Source organism: Anas platyrhynchos, chromosome 20, assembly GCF_047663525.1.
Source record: "Anas platyrhynchos isolate ZD024472 breed Pekin duck chromosome 20, IASCAAS_PekinDuck_T2T, whole genome shotgun sequence".
In the NCBI taxonomy this organism is placed as follows: domain Eukaryota; kingdom Metazoa; phylum Chordata; class Aves; order Anseriformes; family Anatidae; genus Anas; species Anas platyrhynchos.
Window position 1 is genome coordinate 4,671,745 of NC_092606.1, and position 22,366 is coordinate 4,694,110.

General features: G+C 49.6%; 1 protein-coding gene across 3 annotated transcripts in view; it reads left to right on the top strand.

Moving 5' to 3' along the window:
* The window catches only part of SSH2 (slingshot protein phosphatase 2), an 89,452-nt gene that overhangs the window by 58,733 nt on the left and 8,353 nt on the right, over positions 1 to 22,366 (top strand). For all 3 annotated transcript variants that reach the window (XM_038165645.2, XM_027471810.3, XM_038165644.2), the window contains 10 exons: positions 2,079 to 2,143; positions 6,093 to 6,214; positions 8,550 to 8,618; positions 9,399 to 9,464; positions 10,602 to 10,796; positions 12,636 to 12,729; positions 12,853 to 12,981; positions 15,302 to 15,348; positions 16,561 to 16,707; positions 18,471 to 18,671. In XM_038165645.2, the coding sequence (XP_038021573.2) occupies positions 2,079 to 2,143; positions 6,093 to 6,214; positions 8,550 to 8,618; positions 9,399 to 9,464; positions 10,602 to 10,796; positions 12,636 to 12,729; positions 12,853 to 12,981; positions 15,302 to 15,348; positions 16,561 to 16,707; positions 18,471 to 18,671 (1,135 nt within the window). The remainder of the gene's footprint in view (positions 1 to 2,078; positions 2,144 to 6,092; positions 6,215 to 8,549; positions 8,619 to 9,398; positions 9,465 to 10,601; positions 10,797 to 12,635; positions 12,730 to 12,852; positions 12,982 to 15,301; positions 15,349 to 16,560; positions 16,708 to 18,470; positions 18,672 to 22,366) is intronic.

A 22,366-nucleotide genomic window follows, 5' to 3' on the forward strand; every position in this document is an offset into this window, starting at 1 on the left:
GCAGAGCCGGCAGCTCTTCACAGGGCAGGATGTGGTATCTTTGTGCTGATTCTGGCATGCTAAAACCTTCCTTTGGCTTTTTCTTCATCCAGCAAGCTTACAGAATGCCTTGTGTGTTTGGGGCTGGAAGTGCTGCATGTCAAGCGAAGCTGGCCGAGGAAGCAGTGCTTTGGTCTCCAGCTCTGCGGCTTTCAAGGCTGGCGGGACAGGCTGGTGGGCAGCCGGGAACAGGAGAGAGTGGAATAAACTTTCTGAGGGTTGAGGGTTAACGGAGCTCCTTGCCTGAGCCTTGCAGAAAGGGGTCTTAGAAACCTCCTCAAGTATTATTCATCTCTGGGAACTTCAGCTCCTAAACTGGTTCCTGACGTTGAGTTAGCGGCAGCAATAGGTGGAAGCTGTTACATTTTGGGGAGGGAAAAACCGAAATGAAGCATCTTCTGTTTCACGTTGCTTCAGGCACATGGATACCCCAAATTGGGTGCCTGCTGGCACCTGCAGCAGAGGGAGTGTCGAGCCTGCTGGTCTCCTGGTCCCTGCTGCAGCTGGGACTCGGAGGAACTGAGCAGGGTTCGTGCACTGGTGTTGACACAGGGAAATCCTGTCTCCCACTGCACCCCTGGGAGGAGAAGCATCTGATGGATGAGCTGGCCTTTCCTTCGTTAACTGTCTCCCTAAATAATCGCTGGTTAGGGCAGCGTGTGCCAGCACCGAGAACAATGTCCTGGGGCACGAAGCGGCTTCGGGTGCCCGTCACCTCTGCTGCTTTGTGTGGGACTGCTCTAGCACGGCTGCTCGCCTTGATTTCCCACCCCCCAGTGAAAATGCTCTCCCGGAGCATTGACTCATTCTCCATATGCTGAAACGTGTCTAAAGGAGGAAGGAAGGGGGGAGCAGTGCATGCTGCGTCCTGTGTAGCCCGCTCTGCACAAGCTTATCTTCCTCCCACCAGGAGAGGGGCTGCAGCAGCGATAAGTGATTACAATGCTCTCCTTAAGCAGCGTTTTCTTTCTTTCCCTACTCCTATGTGACACTTCTGGGTGCTGCCCCATGCATGAGCTTCCCTTATTTCTACAAATCCCCGAAACTTTGTCCCAAATGCTCCAGCACTCCTGCTCTTCGCAGCAGCGTTGCCTCAACTTCGCTTCTCCACTGCATAGGGGTGGCAGAGGGCAGGAGAGGGAAGGCTCCTCGGCTTGACAATGTGTGCCACCTGGCAGCCTTGAGCTTTCCTTTCTGGGAACGCAGGTGAAATTCCCAGGTAATGATCAAAAAAAGCAGCTCGTTGCTGGAGGTGCTGTTGCTCGCTGATGCTTGGCGGGCGATGCGCTGAGCCGAAAGCTCGTGGCTCCCTGCGGGCCAGGGAGTGGAGCAGAGAAGTCAGCGCAGGAGCAGTGATGGAAAGCACCTCCTGTGTCTGTCAGAAGTCTGCTACTTGAGGATCCTGTGCCCCTCGGGCCTTTTAAGACTTCACAGTTACTGTGTGACTGATACTTCTTTCTTTCACTATTTCTCAGCCTCACCAGTAAAGGAGTAGCAAGCATTTTGTAGGAAAAACTACAGTTGTTTAGTTTTCAGGTGGTAATTCCTAGATACTCTTGGATGGGGTTGGTACAGAAGTGTGTGGGCTGTACGATGGGACCAAACCTCACCTAGAAGGGGACCCTTCTGTCTAGGTGAGAGTTTTGCTCGGAGTACTAAGTTGGTGGAAAAGGAATGGCAGGCTCCTGATGCGAGCCACACGGTAGATGAGATGTTGAACCATGAGGTAGGGTCTGTTTCTGCTTGGCTTGCTTTGCCTTTTAAAGGAACAAAGAGTACTGAAACTTTTTTTTACTTCTGTTCAAAAGATAACAGGATTTAGCAGGAGAGAGCATGGTGAAATGAGAACAGGTGAGCACACGGAGCAAAGAGCAGCTGACTAAGAGCTGGAGTTTTGTCATCTGGGGGTGGGTGGAAGTGGCAACACTCACTGTGACGTGTCAAATTTCCTGGGGGACATTTGCTCTGGCTGGACAGCGAGGAGCTTGCATGTGATTTAAAGCTATTTTTGAGTGTTCACCTTTCCTTCTTTCCTCCAGGGGATCTCCAGCAACACCTGCAGGCCATGTTCATACTGCTCCGCCCAGAAGACAACATCAGACTGGTAGGCTGGCTTTTTGCTTATCTGCTGCTAGGAATATAAAGGTTAAGTTCCACTGGACAAATACACCTGTGTAACTCCTGAAAGCAGTGCTGTGTGTATGTGCCAGTGGTTTCATCGTCAGGTCTGGGGAGTCCTCTCAACAACCACAAGGGGAAAAAAAACAACTTATTATAAAAAGGCCTGCTTGTTCAGGGAGACAAATTGTATGGCGAGCAGACTGCCTTTGTCTGAACCAAGTACTGAGTAGTTCTGTGCTCTGGCAATTGTTACAGTCCTTTCTGAGAAGCTGGGTAAGTTAACTTGGTGTCCTATTAAAATATCAGGAGTAGGTGACTTATGTCTGACCAGCACAAATACCTGCCTCTCCCTGTTAGCTCAGCTGTATTCCTCACTCTGCTCTCCTAACTGGTTGCATCCCAAAAGGCTGAGGCTTATCAGGAAGGAACGAACAAGATCCCCTTGTGGCTATGTACCCATGTTGATTCCTCTCTTTCCGCTTTTTTGGGTTGTTGCATCCTATAATGATAGGGTGAAAACCAAGTGCTGCCATTTATAGCATTGATAGGCTGCATTAGAGACCTCCAGAAGCTGAAGAAGAGCAGTGAGGAATTTGTCTAGGACATGTTGAAGTGCTCTACAAGGTCAGGCATGACTGCAGTGCCTCTGCATCTCTCATCACTTCATAGCCTGAAGTTCCTTTGCCGTGTTGTCTTGGTGCATCTTAGCAACGTGTGTCCAAAGCAGGATTGCCAGCCTCAGAAGTGTTATTCTGGCACCTCGACTTTGTTGAATCCTCCTGAGCTGTGCTGGAGTCGGACTGATCTTAGGAGTATAGTTATAAAACAGACCAAGTTACTACAGAGTGCTTTAACTCTAAAAGCAACCACAGAAACTAATTTGTCATACGCAAACTGAAGGACCTACTCCCAAATTTTGTCAGGCACACCTTGCTGAAGTGAAGATTTCAGTGAAAGTGATGGGACTGGGGGGTTCTCGGTGTTTTTCAAAATCTGAGCCGGGGTTAGAACATTGGAAGCTATTGAACAAGTCATTGTTCGGCGATATCACTGGCTACATTGTGTGATTTGGGACAAATTAGCCTTAACAGCTGAATGAGGACTTTGTGGGCTGAGACATAAACCCTTTTGTTCAGAGCTACATTTGGAATGCTGAAATCTTGCATGAGGTTAAGTTCGATAGTCTACTTGAATTTAATTGATTCTTGACGAACGAAGGGTGTGCAGAGCTGCAATAGACTCTCTCATAAAATAGTAGATACAAATGAGATTTGAAATATAAACAGTACCGAGAGAAATGCATTCTTGTCATCTTGTGTTGGCTGCTGTCACTCCGAGGGCAGGCTTCACAGCTCAGAGGGCAGCGGAGGAATCCAATCCTCTACAAACCCACACTTAAGTTCTGGAACAACTCTTGTTTCTGTTGGAGCTACTGGCAGAGCTTTTAGCTCTAAATGAGCAGAATCAGGGAAATGGTGTGAGTGTAAGATCAGTAGGAAGGAGGAAAAGGAGTTGAAAGTGTACAAACTGATGTAAAATATTCCTGGGGCTCAGCGGAGCAGGGAGTTGTTCACTTCCATGCATTTAATAATAAAAGAATACTTCAGAAGACTCGAGCACTTCTTTTGCCTTCAAATCAAATGTCCCAGTGAGAACTGTGATCCTGTACGAAACACCTGCTATCCTGTAGCATCAAAAAGATGAAAGGTCAGTATGAACTTACACTTTGGAAGGTGCTGTTCATGAGGGCAGGTAAAATACTCAACACTTCTGATGAAACAGGAACGCAACAAAAGCTAAAGTTGGCTTGTGTTTAGGTGAGCATAAAACTTAAGCAAAACATTGCTGGTCCTGGGAGGATGCAGAGAACTTTTTGTTCATGAACAGACTATAAATAATGTCGCCAAACTGAGGAGAAGGCTCTGTGCAGATGAGCTGTAGAGAAACCTTCCCACGTCATCATGGTCTCTGAAGCTAGGCCATCCTCCATAGGTTGGTTGGGATTTCAAACGTCTTAATTTAAAAGGCAGCAGACCATTTAGTTACTTGGTGTACTCCTACTGTTGGGTAAGCATAAGGACTTAGTGCTTAATGAAGAGATCAGACATGCAATTTGCATTTGCTGGGCATATTCAACCTCTAATAGTAACTTCTGAGCTTGGCTGGTTTAGGACATGAAGCTCACTGTTACATTATTCCAGCAAATTTAGCAGAATGCATTATCTGCTCCACTGATGGCCCTTTGCTTTGAGGGAAGGATGGAAGTGTTGGTCTGGAGGGCCTCAACAAGTCATGCCCTGTTTCTCTTAACTGGTCCCCTGGAAATCCTCCCCCAGTGACGTGGAGCTGCATGACCTTGGGTCGCTGTTTGGCCAGTCCCCTGCTAAAGGGTCTTGCATTAAAGCCACACTTCTAATTACTGCTAGCCAAATTGGTTTAGCAAAGTAAGTTAGATTATGGTAATCCTCTTGCTGCTGCACTGTCCTCAAGCAGCAAATAGCACTCATGGGGATGCCCTGGACACAGCAGCTCTTGGCTGCCTGTTCCTGCTTTAGGCAAATCTTCGTTGCTCTTTGAGGATTGGATCCTGATGTCGATGCTGACTCTAACCACCGAGACCTCGGTGACTGCTTGCTCTTCTAGGTTGAAGAGCACCCTTTCTGTTTTGCTGCCAGTGGTGAGCTGTAGAAACAGCCTCCCTTGGCAGAACACGCACCTCGAAGGCCTGCCCGCTTTGATCCGCCGCCTTCCCAAAGGAACCCCAGTGACTCGAGGCGCAAGGAGGAAAATAAGGCTGGTTTTAGCATGACTTATCCTAAAGAGACGGGGTGGGGCACAGTCTTGCTATACAGAGCACATCTGTCCGCTGGCATCAGCCTTTGGGTACCTTCTGTTAGTCTTAGACTAATCGGACGAGTCTAGAAAGCGCAGCGAACACTTCTGCCTGCACTTGCTCTTCCACCCCCAGCACCAGGGCTGCTGCTCCCCGCAACACTGGGAAGCTTTTCAAGCTGCTCTCAGCATTGTCTCCTGCCCTAGAGAAACGGTGAGCTCTGATTTAATTGCCGTGTGCTGTTTTAACCTCTGTTGTAGGTGGCCGAGAACTACTGGCTGGTGGATAGGCGAGGGGTGAGGAGTCCAAAAAGTGTTGCAAGTAAAACGTTGTCTGCTGCAGATAGGGATAGGCAAAGCTCGCAAAGCTGAGCTCCCTTCCCCAGGCTCCTTGCAAAACAGCAGTCTGTCTGTATGACTTGCTTGAGTCCCGTCAGTTCTCACTTCCCTTTGGCTCCTGGAGGAGCGTTACGTCTTGGTGCAGGCTTTCAGGAACTTCCTCATCGGTCTGATGCACACAACTTAGCTGCACGGCTGCTTTCTGAATGCTGTTAGTGATATTTGGGCTGGGGGAGCATCCAGGCATTCTCCAGTCCTGCTGGATCTCTTTTCTTCCACTGGGTGCATGTGGTTGTCACAGGAGCAGCGAGGCACCACGACCTTCACCCTCGGAGCAATCTGCGCCCAGCCACGAGTATGGCGCAGTGCTACAGGAACCTCAGCTGTCTGGGAACAAAACCCTGTGAGGGTGAAAAGGATGGTTTACAGCCTTGCTGAAGGTGTAATGCTCTGTGAGGGCGCATAAACCAGGGCCGTGTAGGCTGCTGCTTCACCACAGCCTTGGTGGGACGGAGCAAGCCTACAGAAAAGTGTGTTAAGGCCCCGGGAGCACCCCAGCTGTCGAGGAGAGCTTTGTGTGTAAGAGCAAGTCACTTCTCCCTGCTCTGCTGGTTCCCTGGCTGAGCAGTCCGGGCCATCACATCCATGCAAGCTGTGTCACCGCTTCCGCGCCTGCCGCTCAGCATGGAAAGGTGGCTCGTGAAGGTAGTGCTGTGTGTCCTGCTGCCTGCACTGCTCACCTCTCTCCTTCGTTTCCTTAGGCTGTAAGACTGGAAAGCACGTACCAGAACCGCACCCGATACATGGTGGTAGTGTCTACCAACGGCAGGCAAGACACGGAGGAGAGCATCGTCCTCGGGATGGATTTCTCTTCTAACGACAGGTACGTGTGCTGTCTGGGTGGGCAAGTCCTTGTGTTCACCACGTGTTGAGTCAAGTGCAGAAACCACTGGCTGGTATCTGCTTTCTGGAGGCTGCTTCAGGTCTTCCAGCCTAACGCCTTTTTTCAGAACCAGAATTCCAGAATTGAAAGGAGTTTAAAGAAAAAAAAAAAAAAAGGAAACAGCACAGGTCAGCATTTCCTCCAAGTCTCAGGCCTGAGTGAGTACATTAAGAGCCTTAAGTGGTCTCTGAAAGGCAAGGTCCCTCACCCTTGTATCTGCACATGAGACATGGGGGGGACTTGGATGCAAAGAAGCAAAGCTGTCATTTGAGAAGCTGGACATCAGGGTTCAGGAGAGCACTTAGGAAATCGACTGCCAGGCAGCGCTTTGCCAAGGTCAAGGCACAAAGGGCCCGATGGGAATGTCAGGGTTGCTGATGGCACATCTGACACAACGCGTGTTCTCCCTAGGCGTTAGTGTGTCATCGCTGTAGCAAAAGCTTCATCGATTTTAATCGCTGCTCACCTCTCCAAGGGCTGGAGAACGTGGCTGGGAGCAGCTTTTGCTGCAGGAGTGACTGCAAGCCACGAGGCAGCATCCCCAGCAGCAGAAGTTTAGAGGGGGACTCTTTGGAGAGGGCATGGGGGAGCACAGATCTTTTAACGAATTTTAAGTAAATCTTGGTCTACATAAGAGAAAAAAAGAAAAGCAAAACATTTTGGAAGCTTTTGTACAGGCACTTTTTTTCTAGCTCTGATTTTAGACATGGAAGTGAATCTTGCTGATGACCGCAGTTGGTAGAAATTACTTTCAGGCAGTTAGCAGGGTCACTAGAAACCTTTTGGAACTATTTGGCCATGAAATGACCTTCCCAGCAGCCTGCTGAGCACAACAGCCACCACGCTTAGTTTCGAGCGGCTTGATTGGGATGCTCAGCTCAAGGGATGCCTGCTGAAAAGGGAGAGCAGCCCGATGCTGCCGCTGGCTCCCGGGTCCCTGCCTGTGCGTGTGTGCACAGCTGCAGCTCAGAGATGCTCTCGGGGTAGTGTAAGAATAACTTGTCCTTGCACAGGTTGCTGTGAGCCTGGAACCTGCTGTTGGCTGTGATACACCAGCACAGCCACCTTTGATAGCTGAGAGCTCACTGGCATCCGGGCTTTAATAACACAGCGGGGTTGTTTCAGCTTTCTCCTAGAGTTACTGAGGTTGTGGATGGTCAGTCTGATCCTCCCTCCCCTAGCCCACTCGGTATTTATAACTCAATATAGACTTGTTGCTATGGTCTCTGATAAGCGGTTGCTGAACAGTATCACTAAAAATACCCCGGCCACCTTGGGAAGCCTTTTAAAAACACATCTTTCCATGAGCTCATCTCATGTTGTCAACAGAAATAGCTGCGTGCCGCAGTGTCTCCTTGTGCTGGGCACCGGTCGCTCCGAGGCGTGCGCGTTTACAGGGCTTCGTGCCTGCTGACCCTCCGAAGCCTCACGTCTTGCCCTCTTCCCCTACTTTTCGCGAGCTGTAGGGACCAATGGGGGCTGTTAGGGCTGGTGGAAATCTGAGAGCAGCTAGAGCAAAGCCTAAGAACAGGAGGCGAGTGGCTCTGACTCTTCTCCAAGATGCTGCCTTGATTATGGACCAATTTTGCAGCTTTAAGACTGCGCTTTTTTGTTTGACAGCCTGCTGCAGGTTGTGTTGGGGTTCCTCTGCCCATGCCTTTTTCTATCACTTGATTTCTGCTTTGAAATTGGCCTGTTGGTCAGCCTTGCAGAAAGCAGGTGACCATGAGGGCAAAGAGGTCAAAGCAGCCAAGAGAGGAGTAGGATCACCAAGAGGTGGCTGTGCTCAGCCTGTAGGTGCGGGAGGGAGTCACCCTACTACTACACCACACTGGTCCCAGTTCCCAGCACCTGTGGCCGAGGGGCAAACAAGAAAACAAAGCTGGGGATCGCAAAATCAGAGCGAGAACCAAACCACTTCCCACTTGAGCCTGAGCTAAATTAATGTGTAAAGAAAGCCTTGAGTTGACCCAACACTGAGAGCCTCCTCTGACCTGTGTGGAGCTTGCTGCTTCTGAATCCTGTTTGCTTTTCCCCTGGGTTTATGTTAACCCTTTAAGCTTCATTGAAAGAGCACTGCTGTACCTTGTATCTGGTTGATAATCCCTGCCAGACACCTGTAGAAAACAACACTGACTCTGTTCCTGAAGCAACCGTGGGATCTGTTTTATTTATTTTTTCCTAATGAATGCAAACGTCTGCAACCATTGCTGTGAGATCTGGATAATTGCATGGTTCTGTCATAGATGCCCTGACCTCCTCTCTCTCATTGCAGTAGCACTTGTACAATGGGTTTGGTGCTGCCGCTGTGGAGTGACACCTTGATCCACCTGGATGGGGACGGGTGAGTGTCCTTTGTACCTTCTGGGTCGGTAGCAGAGGGTCTTAGTGATGCAGTATGGGGTATGGAGGAGACCTCAAATGATGTCAGGGCCCGAGCAGGTCTAGCAGGCTTCCTGCTGCTGACCTGTCCCAGGTTGGTAGACTTAAAGCCCCTAAATCACAGCGGCTGTCACAGGGAACACCCATAATTGACTTCCCTGTGAATAAACACGCACCGAGACAGTGGCTCATGTGTGTGTTTAAGCTGGAGTAAAGGAGCTTTTGCTGCTGAGTGGGTGTGTAGTGAAAGCTTCTTAAAGGGATCCTATTATGTGTTCCTCCACCGTGCTTGCAGCAGGCAGCGCTCTGCTGAACATGAAGTAAGAATGATGTGTCTCTGCCAAGCAGACGCCTGACTTGCAGGCTCCTGTTTGTGCCAGTCACAAAGGCTGTCCGGCGCAGCGCTTGGAATGACTTTTCTTTCCTTGGTAGCTGCCCCAGGATCACTTTAGCTGCACTCTGTTGCTCCCAGCTGTGGCACTGAATTTGTGTTGCCAAGGTAATCAGCACAGCCCAGCACTGTGCCCCTGTCTTAGTTTTGTTCCTGAACAGCAGCCGTTTTAAAAAAAAAAAAAGTCACTTTAGAGCTTTTAGCCTGCTATTTTGATCTGTTTGCTAGCTGAACTCAGCAGTGTGCACATAGGGCTAGTCCTTTGCTGTTCTAGCGTGCTACAAACTCTGTTGTTAACTGAAAACCTACTTTTGGAACACGTTTTTACTGTGCCTTTTTTCTTCTCTCCAGTGGGTTCAGCGTATCAACAGATAACAGGGTTCACATATTCAAGCCAGTGTCTGTACAGGCGATGTGGTAAGCACTTACTGTAATCTGTCCCAGTGATCCTTTTTCCAAGGTGTTTTGGCTTCTCGGGCTCTTAAAAAGCAGGTGCTGCTTTGCGTTACGGGTATCCTGAGACCTGCTCAACAGCCAGCAGTCTCCGTCAGGGACAGGGAAGGAAGTTTGATGCCAAAGGAAAAAAGAAAAGCCTGCAAGTGCTGGTAGGCAGCAGCGAGCTCATAACATTGCTGGAGCCGCGCCTTCATCGCAGCTGGGGGCAGGAGGGAATAGGGCAATTTTCTTTGCAAAGGGCTGCTGCTTTGAAGCTCTCCAAAGCAGAATTTTCTATTAATGCAAGCATGCATTTGAAATATTTTATTTGACGTAAATAAGGAAATACACTCTGTACGTATTTTAGGAGTCTCTGTACATGTGAGACATGTACATTGTGATAGCAAGAAGGAAAGAGAAGCTGCCTGCATTTTTCTTTCCTTTTAGGGTGGTTCATGTAAGAATGTAGTGGCCATTAAAGTATTTCTGGCTCAAGCTTCTTTGCATTGCAGAAATACATCCCCCGTCAGGGTGTCATGCTACTGTGTCACCCCAGTGATTTTGACCTGGATTCTTCTGATCACAGTCAAAGATTTAAAACAAGCTAAAAATAGGGGAGAGGGATTTGTTTCCCAGCAGCAGCTGAAGAAACTTCTAACATCCCTCATGCAGTGAGGGAGGGCAGACACCCAAACACCTCAGTGAAGTCAAGCCCTAAACCCTGGGGTGTGCAGCTCTCTGTCTCGTTCCTGGATGTCCCTGCCCTGCATGTGGAGAGGTGACAGCACAGCAGGATCAGTCAGAGCACCCGTATGGGACACAATTTCTGTGCATCATACTCACAACTTAGGCAGTTGGTTTTGGAGCCAGTGACACAGATGCCTCTGCCCTCTGAATTTTGGGTATCTTTGCTCTAATCTGGGCAAGAGGAGTGTGTCTTCAGTTAAGGCAGCAGGCTCTTGCAGTGTGGTGATCCTTGCAGGACAGCCCCTGCCCAGGTAGCACTGGACTTTGTACCCACTGGGTCGCGAGCAGCACCCGGGATTTGGCAGCTGCTTTGTGCTCAGTGCCAGCCTGAGGAAGAAATAATAATCCTGCAAGTATTTTTCCCCTTCCTAGGTCTGCTCTGCAGAGTTTACACAAGGCTTGTGAAGTGGCGCGAAGCAACAATTACTACCCGGGGAGCCTCTTCCTCACGTGGGTCAGTTACTATGAGAGCCACATCAACTCCGACCAGTCGTCGGTCAACGAGTGGAATGCCATGCAAGATGTGCAGTCCCACCGGCCCGACTCGCCTGCCCTCTTCACAGATGTGTAAGTCGGTCCTGCTCCATTGAGCGGAGGTGTTTGGCTTTTGAGCAGTGCAGTCTCCAGAAAAGGAGTCCTGGTTCCACAGACTTTGCTCTTAATTAGGTACTAATGAGGAGAGATTTCCTGTTCAAGGTAATAAACGGACCTGGTTAGGTAAACACCGGTGCTGGAAGTTTTGCCCTCTTGGGGCTCCCTTCCGTCTCCTCCAGCCTCTGTTTTCATTTTGTTTGTTTACCTTGGGCTTTAGGCTCTCGTATCTTTACAAGGTAAGTGCTGTGTTACTGCAGTAGAGATAGGTGTGGTGCAATCTGCTGCCTGGACCTTCCTGTTTGCTAGTTTTGTCCTCTGGTTTCCAGGCCTGGTGCTGTCTGGAAGGAACAGGTTTCTCTGGACTTTGCTCTTACACTGAAGCATGTCTCAGCACATGTTTGGAACAACATGGTCTTTTTTCCTTACACGGTTCGTTTTGGTGTGAAGCCTTTAGGTAGGGACCTGTGAGTCTGTGAGCTCGGAGGCATCCTCTTCAGCATCCATCTGATACACTAGAGAATGAAGACAAAGAGCAGTGCCAGTTTTCTTGGCTCTGAGGAGCTCTTTAAGTGCAGAACTGGGCTGTCTGGAGGTCCCAAGCTGTCTCCAGCTAAATGCTTGGATGTCTGGTGATGTATGGTCTAAAACAGTGGCTGACGTAGATGCGTAGTCAGTTTGGAAAGGCAGAATTTATAGGCTGTCAATATTCAAGGGTTACAACCTCTGTAATTAGTAATTGCTGATGGTACTGATACCATTTAACCTCAAAGTACTCTGTGTCCAGATGTGTTGCCAAGTATGAGGGCTTAGTTGCCTGGTTTTTAGGAGAAGAAATGACTTCACAAGCCCCAGCTGCTTTCCCAGTGTAACGGTGCCATTGGCTGATTTATGCTCTCAGAGATTTCATTTTGTTGGAGTTCAGTGAGTGAATAACAATGCTAACGCAGTTATTCAGCTGTGAACAGGTCTTCACACTTGATTGTTTTTTAATGTATGAGGAGGGCGGCTGAGAAGTTTTGGCAGGGTGTCAGATTAATACTCTCGTAGCTTTTCATATATATATGTATTTTAGGTAGCCCATCCTTTCCCCGGTGGCAGGAATTGAATTATCTCCTGGGGACACCTGGGCAGCATTCTCTTAATCGATTCCTGGAGTAATGCTTGAGGTTAAAGGCACCAGGAACTTTGATGGGGTTTATTTGTGACCCACCAGTTGGGCACTTGTAAAGCAGAAGTGTCTGTGCGGTCGCCATCCTGGCAGCCTTCCAGAGGAACAGAAAGGTGGTGGGAGATGTTACCGCTGGGCCCCTTCTGAGATGGTGATGGGTCAGGCAGCTCTGTGCTGCTGCTCTGTTGCAACTTCCCCTGGTGTTAGGCAGGCTATTTTTGCAGCTGGTGATAAGGCCCCTGGCAGCAGAGGCTGGAGGAATGCACAGAGGCTTAGCTGCCCTCTTCTCTCCATGTAAGGAACTCTGGAGCTGTTACCTTTCCAAGAAAGGTAGGGAGAGGCTCAGATATTGCTCCAGAGAGTATAATGCAGCCTTCCCAATTTAAATTTTACCAAATACCAGAGGGTCTCTGGATGACTACAATGGATTAGGAGTGTTCAGTTGGTCTCTTTCATATACAACTGGGAATGTAAACCGGGCTTTACAGTCACCTGAATTCCTTTCAGCTGAGGATGTGCTTGGGGAAAGTAGCAGGAGTATCTGAGACTCTGTGGGGCATCCAGGCTGAACAACGCCAGTTTTAAAAGTGCCATAAGTTTGGTTCATTTCCCTTCCTGTTGACTCTGTTTCTCTCTTGTGATAGCCCGACTGAGCGGGAACGCACGGAACGGCTAATAAAGACCAAGTTAAGGGAGATCATGATGCAGAAAGATTTGGAGAACATCACATCAAAAGAGGTGAGTGGTGAGGGAGCAGCACCGGAGGCACTGTTGCACAAAGTAGAGAGCTCTTTTGGCCGTGAGAAAAGACCAAAAGAGAAAATTTCACGTGGTTTCCTTGTGTTCTTCCTCCCCACCCAGATACGCACTGAGCTGGAGATGCAGATGGTGTGCAACCTGCGGGAGTTCAAAGAGTTCATAGACAATGAAATGATAGTGATCCTCGGGCAGATGGACAGCCCCACACAGATATTTGATCACGTCTTTTTGGTAAGTCTGACAGCAAGTTCCACAGAGCTCCAGCTGTGAGCACACCTAGCCCTTCTCACCACGTCGTGGTTGAAGCAGGGCTTTGGAGGAACTTCAGGGATCTCCAAAGGAAGAGGGTGGCTGGTCCTGAGGTCACGTAATGTTAAGCAAGACACAAAACACTAGGGCTGTTGAGCACTGCTTGGCTGTGCTAAGTTTTACCAAATACCAGCCAATCTGTAGTCCCTGTCACTAGAGGGTGAAATGGAAAAAAAAAGTCTTCAATTTTCACTTCTCAGCGCTGTTTCCACTGACGTAAGACTAATTTTGTAGCTTCAGCTGGCCAGGGTACCCACACATCAAGTTCTTGGGAAGGACACAGCTACAGCAAAGAGGGAGGGGAGCAGTTGGCACAGGCTGTGTAAAATTCAGGTGGAACGACACTTTTACAGCATGGAAAGTTCTGAGTTCATGCGATCCAGGGGGAGCGGAGGAGTTGAACCAAGAATCCTGGAGATCAGTCGCTTAAGGAAACATAAATGTTTCGCCTCTTAATGTTTTGCTTGCTTAGTTGCCTTTCATTGCTGCTGGGGCCTGTCTAATTGCTACACCTCCTTCTGGTGAGTCAGCACTCCGCTGGATTTCCCAGCCCTGGAGGAACGGACGCAGGTTTGGTTGGGCTGCCTAGCCTGCGAACTTGGCTCAGCTTTAAACAAAGCCATTCCTCTTGGACCAGCTGGTCTGGCCAAACGGAGACGGCCTCTCCCAGCCTCCTGAAGCTTAATGCTATGGCTCAGAAGGGATGGGGTATGTTAATGTGAGTGCTCCCAAGAAATTGTGGTGGGGTGGAGCCAGGAAACTTCAAGTACCTCCGATGTAATGTGTTTTTGTGGACTAGGTGTTCCCAAGAGAGGCTTGTTACAGGATTACAGTGCTAGTCAAAGGCAGCGCAGGCAGCTCAGTCCAAAGCAGGGCCCCGGAGTCTTGGCTCTGAGTACGTTTAATGGGAACAAGACCATTAAATAAAGTTTGCAGGCAACACCAAGGAGGAGGGCTGAGGCTAACGTGTGGGATAAAATGTTTGCAAGCAGGCCCTGTGCTGATGAGCAGCAGCTTAATTCAGCAGCGTGTGTACTGCAGGGCAGAGCTGTGCTGTGAGGTCTTGGGGAGGCACAGAGCTGCTTCCTACCAGGTGGAGGAACCTTCCTTGGCCAGAAGGAGACAACATGAAACCACGTCTGGGGGCTAGTGTGGTACACCAAGAACCACAATACATCTGTTGGCAGGTACTGAACAGCACACCACAGAGCCCCATGGTCCTCCTTCAGGTTGTGCGCAGCTCTGGACTTTGGGATTGACCAGATCTGTGGCCACAGGCAGATTCTGCTGGAATCTGGGCCATCGAGGCATGAAACATTTGCCCCCTTTGTCTTGCTCAGAATTCAGAGTCCCATCTGTACTGAGCCCGTGAGCGATGCCCTCATTATGAAGGTTTGTCTTGGGAAGTAGTTCAGCCGCATTTAGTTTGTTGCATCAGGATAAGACATCTTGTTTATTGTGTCAGGAGAAGACACCAGACTTGTCCTTGATCGCTGGCAGAACAGTAACACGGCCCTCCCTGGGTGTGTGCCTACCTCTAGATGAGGGCTGTGTGTGTTCAGGGCTTCTCTGTGAGCTCTGTAGTTGATGCAGGAGCACGCCTGTGAAGCAGATAGCCTGCACACCGTGACTTTGGAAGGAAGCTGTTGTCTGAGTGGCCTTGTCCTCAGCTGAGCTCTTTGTGTTTGAGCAGGAAGCAAGCGGCTTGGAGGCCCTGGGGAAGAGAATTAGCTCACCAGGGTAAAGCCTGCTTGTTCCTGTGCTCACACAGGCTTTGAGTTCAGGGAGGCGATGTGTATATCGAGCGAGCTTACAGTGCTGCTGCCTTTGATGTGCGAGATGGGTGTTTCATGTATAAAGAGCACCTGGATGGCTTGAAACACCAGCAGCCTCCCTTCTGTGGGGCAGAGCTGTCAGCAGCCTCCAGGGAAAGGGTGGAGCGGTCTCATCTTTGAGGTCGATTCCTCAGTGGTTTACAAGAAGTGCCAGGGTATGGTGCTGGGCTCCTGCTTTGCAGAGCTGCCTGCTGCTTCGGGACAGGTCTGGTTGATGGGGTGAGATAAGGGGCTGAACACCAGCCCGGTTACCACCCTTCTGTGTGTTCCTCTACTCAAGAGACACCTACTCCCTGACACTTGGCTTGCAAGCTTCCTCAGGTTCACTGGTGACCGTCCGTCCCTCCATCAGCTGTCTGGCCATGCCTTCCTGCTGGCTGATGTCTCTGTGTGTGTTTTCCCTGCAGGGCTCTGAATGGAACGCCTCCAACTTGGAAGACTTGCAGAACAGAGGGTAAGTAGCTCCAGGCCATCAGCTTAAAAGCGAGAGCTTGGCCTCAACACTTGTCTATGCAACAAACTCTATCCTTTACCTGCTGTGTAACCTGAGTCTCATTAAAGGGTTTGCAGATCTGAACAAGCTCTCGCTTCCTCTGAAATCTGTGTCCCACAAGCAGGCACCCTAAAGTAAAAGAATCCCGTTCCCTGACCTTGACTGACATCCCCTTGGCAAACGAAGGAGGCCAGCAGTGATCTCACAGCTATAAGCAGCAGCAAGCTGCAGTTCCTTAGCTGGGTGCTGCGGAGTTGGCCCCGTGCCCTTTGCTCCAGCCTGGTGCTCTGGGCTGAGGCCTCACGATTACAGAGGCATTCTGGAGTCTGGACCTCCGGGCTGCGGCAGGAAGGAAAATGTGTCAAAGAGAGTTTGTTCCTTCGAGTGGGGCCTGGAGGAAACGAGTCCTGTTGCTCCTGGGCCTAGCACTGGTGGGCTCCTCTGCTTTCTGCCTTTCCTCTCTTTCAGACCTGAGGTTAGTGTCCTGTCTCTAGACCAGGTGGGTCTGAGCACCAGGATTGCACAATTAAACCATTATTTACAGGTTTGGCTTATTTATGCCAATCCATTGAGGGGGAAAAAAAAAAACTAATCACTCTGCTGAACTGAATTACTACTGCTCCATGGAGAATCAGTATATCAAAACTGACTCCCCTTATTGAGCTAAGGGTCTGCTGTGGTTTCCTTGGGTCCCACTTGACTGCTAACGATCTCAGACCTGCTAGGGAAAAGGGATGTCACTCCCTCGCAGTGCTCTTCTGTGTTACTGCTGCAGCAGGGGGAAAGATTCACAAAGGGGCTTCGAGAAAGCATCCAGACACTAACTGAACAGTCTGGGCAGGAGCTCCTGTGACACAGGTGATGCGAACACTTAAAACAGAGAGGTGGTGGGGGCAAGCAGAGCAACCTGACAGATTGTGCAGGAAGAGGCTAAGCTCTAAATCAGGGGCTGAGCTCTGAATTGCTCAGAAAAACCTCTTGTCTGCGTGAGCCAATGCTTCCTTGTGCTAAGTCCTCATTTCCAAGGAGATATGTTCAAGACTGCAGCTTCTAATGCTTTGAGTTTTGCCAATCACAAAGCAAGGCGAAGCTGCTATCTGGCAGCTGTGATGTCTCTGAACTCACTGTGCTCTGCACGCTCTGCATTCTTATCTGCTGTCTGTTTCCGTGCAGGGTGCGGTATATTTTGAATGTGACTCGAGAAATAGATAACTTCTTCCCGGGCCTCTTTGAGTACCACAATATTCGGGTGTATGATGAAGAAGCAACAGATCTTCTGGCTTACTGGAATGACACCTACAAATTCATCTCCAAGGCAAAGTAAGTCTTCAGAACAGAACAAACCCATTTAGAAGATGTATTACTAACTATTGATTATTCTCCTACTGATTTTCTCAACTGCTTTTCTTTCTTGCCTGCCTATTCATGTTGTAGTCTAAGTGTTTGGAGTTGCCTTCCACACATTGTCATTCTTACAGGTGCTTGTAAAAGAAACAAGCAGGACTAATGAGTGTTTTCTGCCCAGTTGCAGTCCAGGCAAATCGTGGAGATCTGTAGCAGAGATCTAAAAGTTCACCTGCTGCTTAAGGAGCACAGTGGATTTGCAGTGTGCTGGTGGGAGGGAAAGGCAATAACAAATCAAGTAGGGCTTATCAAAAGTAAGAAGTAAAATCTTGCAAACTGAACACAAACATAAGCTGCTCCCTGCTTTGTTAGGTAGTACTGTGAAGCCCATAGTCTGGAAGTGGGTTCTTGTGTGATGCAGAGCAAACTCTTCCCTTTTACAGGATAAATGCCTGGATAGGTCTCCGAGCTGTCAGTTACGCCGAGTAATCTGATAGTGGATGTTGGAAGTAGTCCCTTTTTGCTGCAAAGAACTGCATCCCAGTTATATGAGCTGCCTCCAGCTAATTCAGCAGCCTCCTTGAGGGAAAACTGGTCAGAAAGCAGATTGGCATATGTTGCCTTTAAAGTATTATTTCCATTAGAGCAGTCTGTCTTCTCTTAACCACAGCTGGTGCTGGCAATTTCTCAGACTTTAAAAGCTGACTTGTTTGAGTATGGCTCTCTTGAGCAAGTTACAGAGATTTATTTTATTTAAGATGGTTTCTTCAAAAGACATCACTGTTTCCCCTTCAGTATTGACTTTGAAGTGTTGTCATCCTCACAAGTGTTCTTCTGCCCAGAATATTTTCCACTGGGGCTTGAATGATTGGGCCTCAGCTCTGTGTGTGAGGTGATGGAAGTTGTTAATCTTCCAGGTTGGACCAATTACCGTACCCCTTTCTTTGCACTGTCTGCTTGTTAGTCAGGGGTTTGGGAGTTTTGTTGGTCACCAGGAGCGTGGCCTCCCTGGTTGTCCTGTGGGTACTTCACGTGGCTGGCAGTCAAGAAACTGGCACTTAAAAGAGAAAATTGTAGGTGCCAAATGAAAATCTTCTCATCCTGCTCTGCGCCAGCGCTGCCCAGTGCATGGAGCAGACAGATAAGGGCCCGCTAACCTCCCTCCTCCGATTTCATGGCTGAGAAACACTTCTGAATTCCTTGGAGCTGGGTGCTGGCTGCCCTTTTGGGCACTACCTGGGCCAGCCTCCCCCAGGCAGAGCGGCTGCTCATCGTGCTCCAAAGGCTCTGTTTGCTTTCCTTTCAATGAGAGAAATCTCTCTCAATAGGGAGAGAGGTCTGGGAGGGGGCTAGGCAGGGTTTCTTACACCAGACCATAGCAGTGTTGGTTTTGTCTAGCCAGCTGCCAAACCCAGTGTGTTGTCAGTAGTGCAGGGATGCTGTGTTAGTCTTCAGCAGTTTTCATAACAACTGATGTTTGTCCACGTTGTGATAAAAGCTTTGGAAGAACTCTTGTAACAAAACCTGTTAAGAATATTAAGGTCTTGTTCTTCACTTTCTTTGTGTGTCTTGCTCCAGTTTGTAAATTGGATTACCAGATCACATCCAAGAGGCTACAAGCGAGGCCACAGTGTGGAAAACATGTTTGGTAGTGCTCAGGGAGAGAAGTCGCTGTGCTCTTAAGCTTCTCAGAGGCTGTGTTTTCTGCTTAATGACTCTTTGCCTTTCTCTTGCTCTAGGAAAAATGGTTCAAAGTGCCTGGTGCACTGCAAGATGGGAGTGAGCCGCTCGGCATCCACGGTCATCGCCTACGCCATGAAGGAGTACGGCTGGAACCTGGACAGGGCCTACGACTACGTGAAGGAGCGGCGCACCGTCACCAAGCCCAACCCCAGCTTCATGCGGCAGCTGGAGGAATACCAAGGCATCCTGCTGGCCAGGTGAGCAGAAGGAGTGACCCAGATTTACCCATTTTAAGTCATAACACTTAAATGATTGACTCTGTTATTTTAATTAGGACTTTCATTGCTGCGTTAAGTAAGGTCGTGGTTATCTGAGGGAAGATAGTGCTCTGTTTGCCTGGGTTATCTCAGCTGAGCTTGGGAAAATGGGTGTAATAAAGAGCTTTTAGGAGCCTGTTTGGCTTCTAGGGTTGGTGGTTGGTTTGTTTTTGTTTTTATTTTTGGAGAGTAGCATCCCGTGAACTGCTATCTGAGTGCAGCATTCAGATCTGTGCAGGCTCCAGCAGAGATAAACGATGTCCCCGTTGCTTGTAACATCACTTGGCAGGGAAGTCGCTTTGTCTCCATCTCAGCCTTACAGTTCCCTGTTGAACATGCCCCTCCTCAGCAGCTGGTGCGGTTTTATTTAGATCCCTTTGGTGAGTGTTGGTGTTAGGGGAGGGGACAGGATGTTCTGTGCATTGCAACAGCAGTGTTTATTCCTGCATGGAGTCCTGAGGCTGGTCTGGAGCTGGGCCTGGGTATGGGCAAGTGTGTTGTAACCCCGAACCTATCACCTGATTAGCAAAAAGACATAAATATTGCAAGTTTCTGAGAAATCTGCTTGTAAGCTCTGTTAAGCAATGCCTCCACGTGATCAGCTGGAAGGAGGTAGTGATACTCCGTGTTTCACCAGAGTACAGTATTTTGTTTGGGATCCTGGTGTGCCTTGCAGGGGAGCAATTTCAAGCAGAACTTACCCAAGCTGTGCCCTTCCTGCCACAGGAGGTGGCTCTGTGCATGTTTTGACCCAAGTATTTCACACCTTAGTGCGGTTGAAATGTGCCTGCCCTTTGCTGTTCTTCACAGCAGCTCAGGTACCCACGTGCTATCTTCAGGACACCCAGGACACTCATCTCTGTCCTCATCTTGCTTTTGACCCTTTGGTCTTTCCTATCCACTTGCAAAGACCTCCCTTCCCTTTCTGTGCTCAGGATTTCTCCATCCACCTGCTTCCAGCCTTCTTGTCATCTCTGCTGTTGGGCCAGGTCTGGATTCCTGGTTTTTACACCAAACCCCTGGTGTGACTTCCTCCTATCACTGCAGTATGCGTCCTCTTTCTCTCTCAGCACAGACAAGCAACCTGAGGGCATTTCCCAGCTCATTTATTCCCTGTTCAGGTGCACCCACAGGATCTTTGTCCTCCACCTCTTCCCATGCCTGCCTTCCTCATCCCCGCTCCCCAAACATTGGCTGCCACAGTGACTCTTTCTACCTGAAAAAGCAGGATTCTCAGGATAGGTCACAGTCAAATAGATATTTTAAGAAATGCTGCTCTCCTGCACTGAGGAAACCATTTGAGACAAATACCACACCTGCCTTGGCTGCCTCATGTGATGCCACTGCTGGTACCAGTGAATAAAGGTCAGTGCTTAACTCTGAGCTAGAGGTGACCTGACCGCTGTGGTGTGCTACATAGCGCCGGCAGGCTAGGAAATTAGATCTCTCTGGGGTGCACTGGATGGACAAAAAGAAGCTTTTCAGATGGGAAAAGCACACCGACGTCCTGTGCAACCCTCACAGGTTGGTGAGCACCTGCGAAGAGCCCTAGGCTGGCAGCAGCCGGCGTACCACATCTTCAAGCCCTGCAATCACTTCGGGTAATCTGTCAGCCTGCGAGCTGGTGGCACACGTACAAAGCCACCCTGTACAAACATTCTGGTTAAGGATGTTTTTTTCTCCTGTCTCTTTCAGTATTTTTTTTTTCCTCAGGAGGTAAATCTTTCTCGCTGCCAACATTTGCGTGGTGTGTGGCTCCCCTCCCACTTGAGCACGCCACAGCTCCTGACCTACTCTGCACGTCCCCATATGAACACAGTTACTCGTGAGGCTTTAAAAAATGCAGGAACACTGCATTAACATCTGTGCGTGGAGGGCTAAAAAGCCTGCAGTAAATGAAGCTTCACTGAAGCAAGGAATAGCCTCCGTGCTGCAGAAACGGTCCTCCTTTATGCGGTTCCTTTCTCGGCTCTAACTGCTTTTTCTCCCCTTTCTTGGCTGTTATTTAGCGTTGCCCTCTGGCTGCCTTGTTTATTCCCGTGGTATTCCAAGCCAGGTAAAAACAAAAAACAAGAAACCATCGGATTCACGCTCATGTGACTGCTCGGATTTCAGAGGGAAGGTTTGGGAGGGCAGCCATGTGCTCACACTATCTGGTTACAGTTTTGTGCTGGGCTTACAGCAACTGGGATATGTTTTCCAGCTGTAAAACGAAAACCCCCCTGCCTGCACAACAACACGTGTGCTGGGCTTTGGAACAGCTGTACTTCCTGGGGCTGGTTAAACCATCCCCTCCCTCCAGTGATAGTGACAGAGAAGTTAGCCCTGTTTCTTTGATTAGTTATGGGTGAGTTGCAGCAAAAGAGTGCTTGGCATTGCTCGTCCTTGTGCAATTTGTGACCCAGCAGCAGTGGCTTTATGTGGGGGCCTGGAGACCTGGCTGCGGTGTGGGGTTGCCACAAGAAGCTCCAGGCTCGGTGCTAGCACATCCATGAGCTGTTTTCCCCATCCTGAGAAGGCCAAGAGTGCCTGTGGGCTCCAGGAAGGGCCATGGGCTCTGGTTCTTGGACCTGTTTTTAGCACCTCTCGCAGGCTATAAGGCTGGAGGAAGCGTGAGGTGACAAGCTAACAGGATGCAAGGCACCTACCCGGGGCTGGCTGACATCTGTTCTGATCGCAGGTCAGGGCTGTGCTAAGCACGTTTGGTTTGTCCTTGCACAGAGGCAATTTTGACTTTCAAACCACGGGCACAGCTGAGCGCTGAAGCAGCAGGGCTGGAAGTGCCCCAGCTGAGCTGTGGGCAGGACTGGACCTGTAAGCTGGTGCAGCTCTGGTGGACAGAATCTGAGGAGGGTGTTAGGAAAGGCTTGAAGCACCGCTGAAGCTCAGAAAACATCAGCAATTCTCCCCAGGTCACCCAAGCAGAGGCACGGGCAATCCTTGCCATCCTGTATGGAGCCTCAGCAGGAGCCTCCTTCATGGACAAGCCCAGTTCTGGTGCTGGTGTCCTCCTTTGCTCCAAAACCCATGAAGGATGGAGCACCTACACCCCGCAGCAGTGCCCTGCAGCATCCAGACCTTCCTCTTCTCTGAAAGGACCTGGGTCTGCCCTGTGCCACACGGGAAGGCTGCAGCTGGTTTATGGGGCTAGGCAGCTAAATCCATGACGGATCATTTTCCTTAGCTGTTGGGCACCCACAACTAAATTGCTGCATTATAATTAGCTCAGTAGCCTCTGTTAATTAACTTATTGCAGCCCGTGGATGTGTCTGGGAGCGCCTGCTCATGCTTAGCAGGGGACGAGGGAGCTTTGGCCAAGTCTCCTGCAGATTCGAGGACTTTTTGTGGTATCTGCTCTCCTCCTAGGGGCAAGCAGTGGAAGCACAGCCCTGTGGCCGTGGTCACTCTGCAAAGCCCTAGCAGATGTGGCCAGCTGGTGTGGTTTCATGGCGAGAAGTTGCCTCCTTTGCTCTCTGTAAGCCCAGAACATGGGCTGGTTGGTTTTGGCAGGTGGGAATAACGAAGCTGGTGCAGTGCTTTGTGACTGCTCAGACCTTTCTAAAGGGGCTTTCCAAGAGCTGGAGAACTTTTGACCTTCCTTCCTGTGGAAAAGCAGGTGGTGTTTGGGGCCGCTT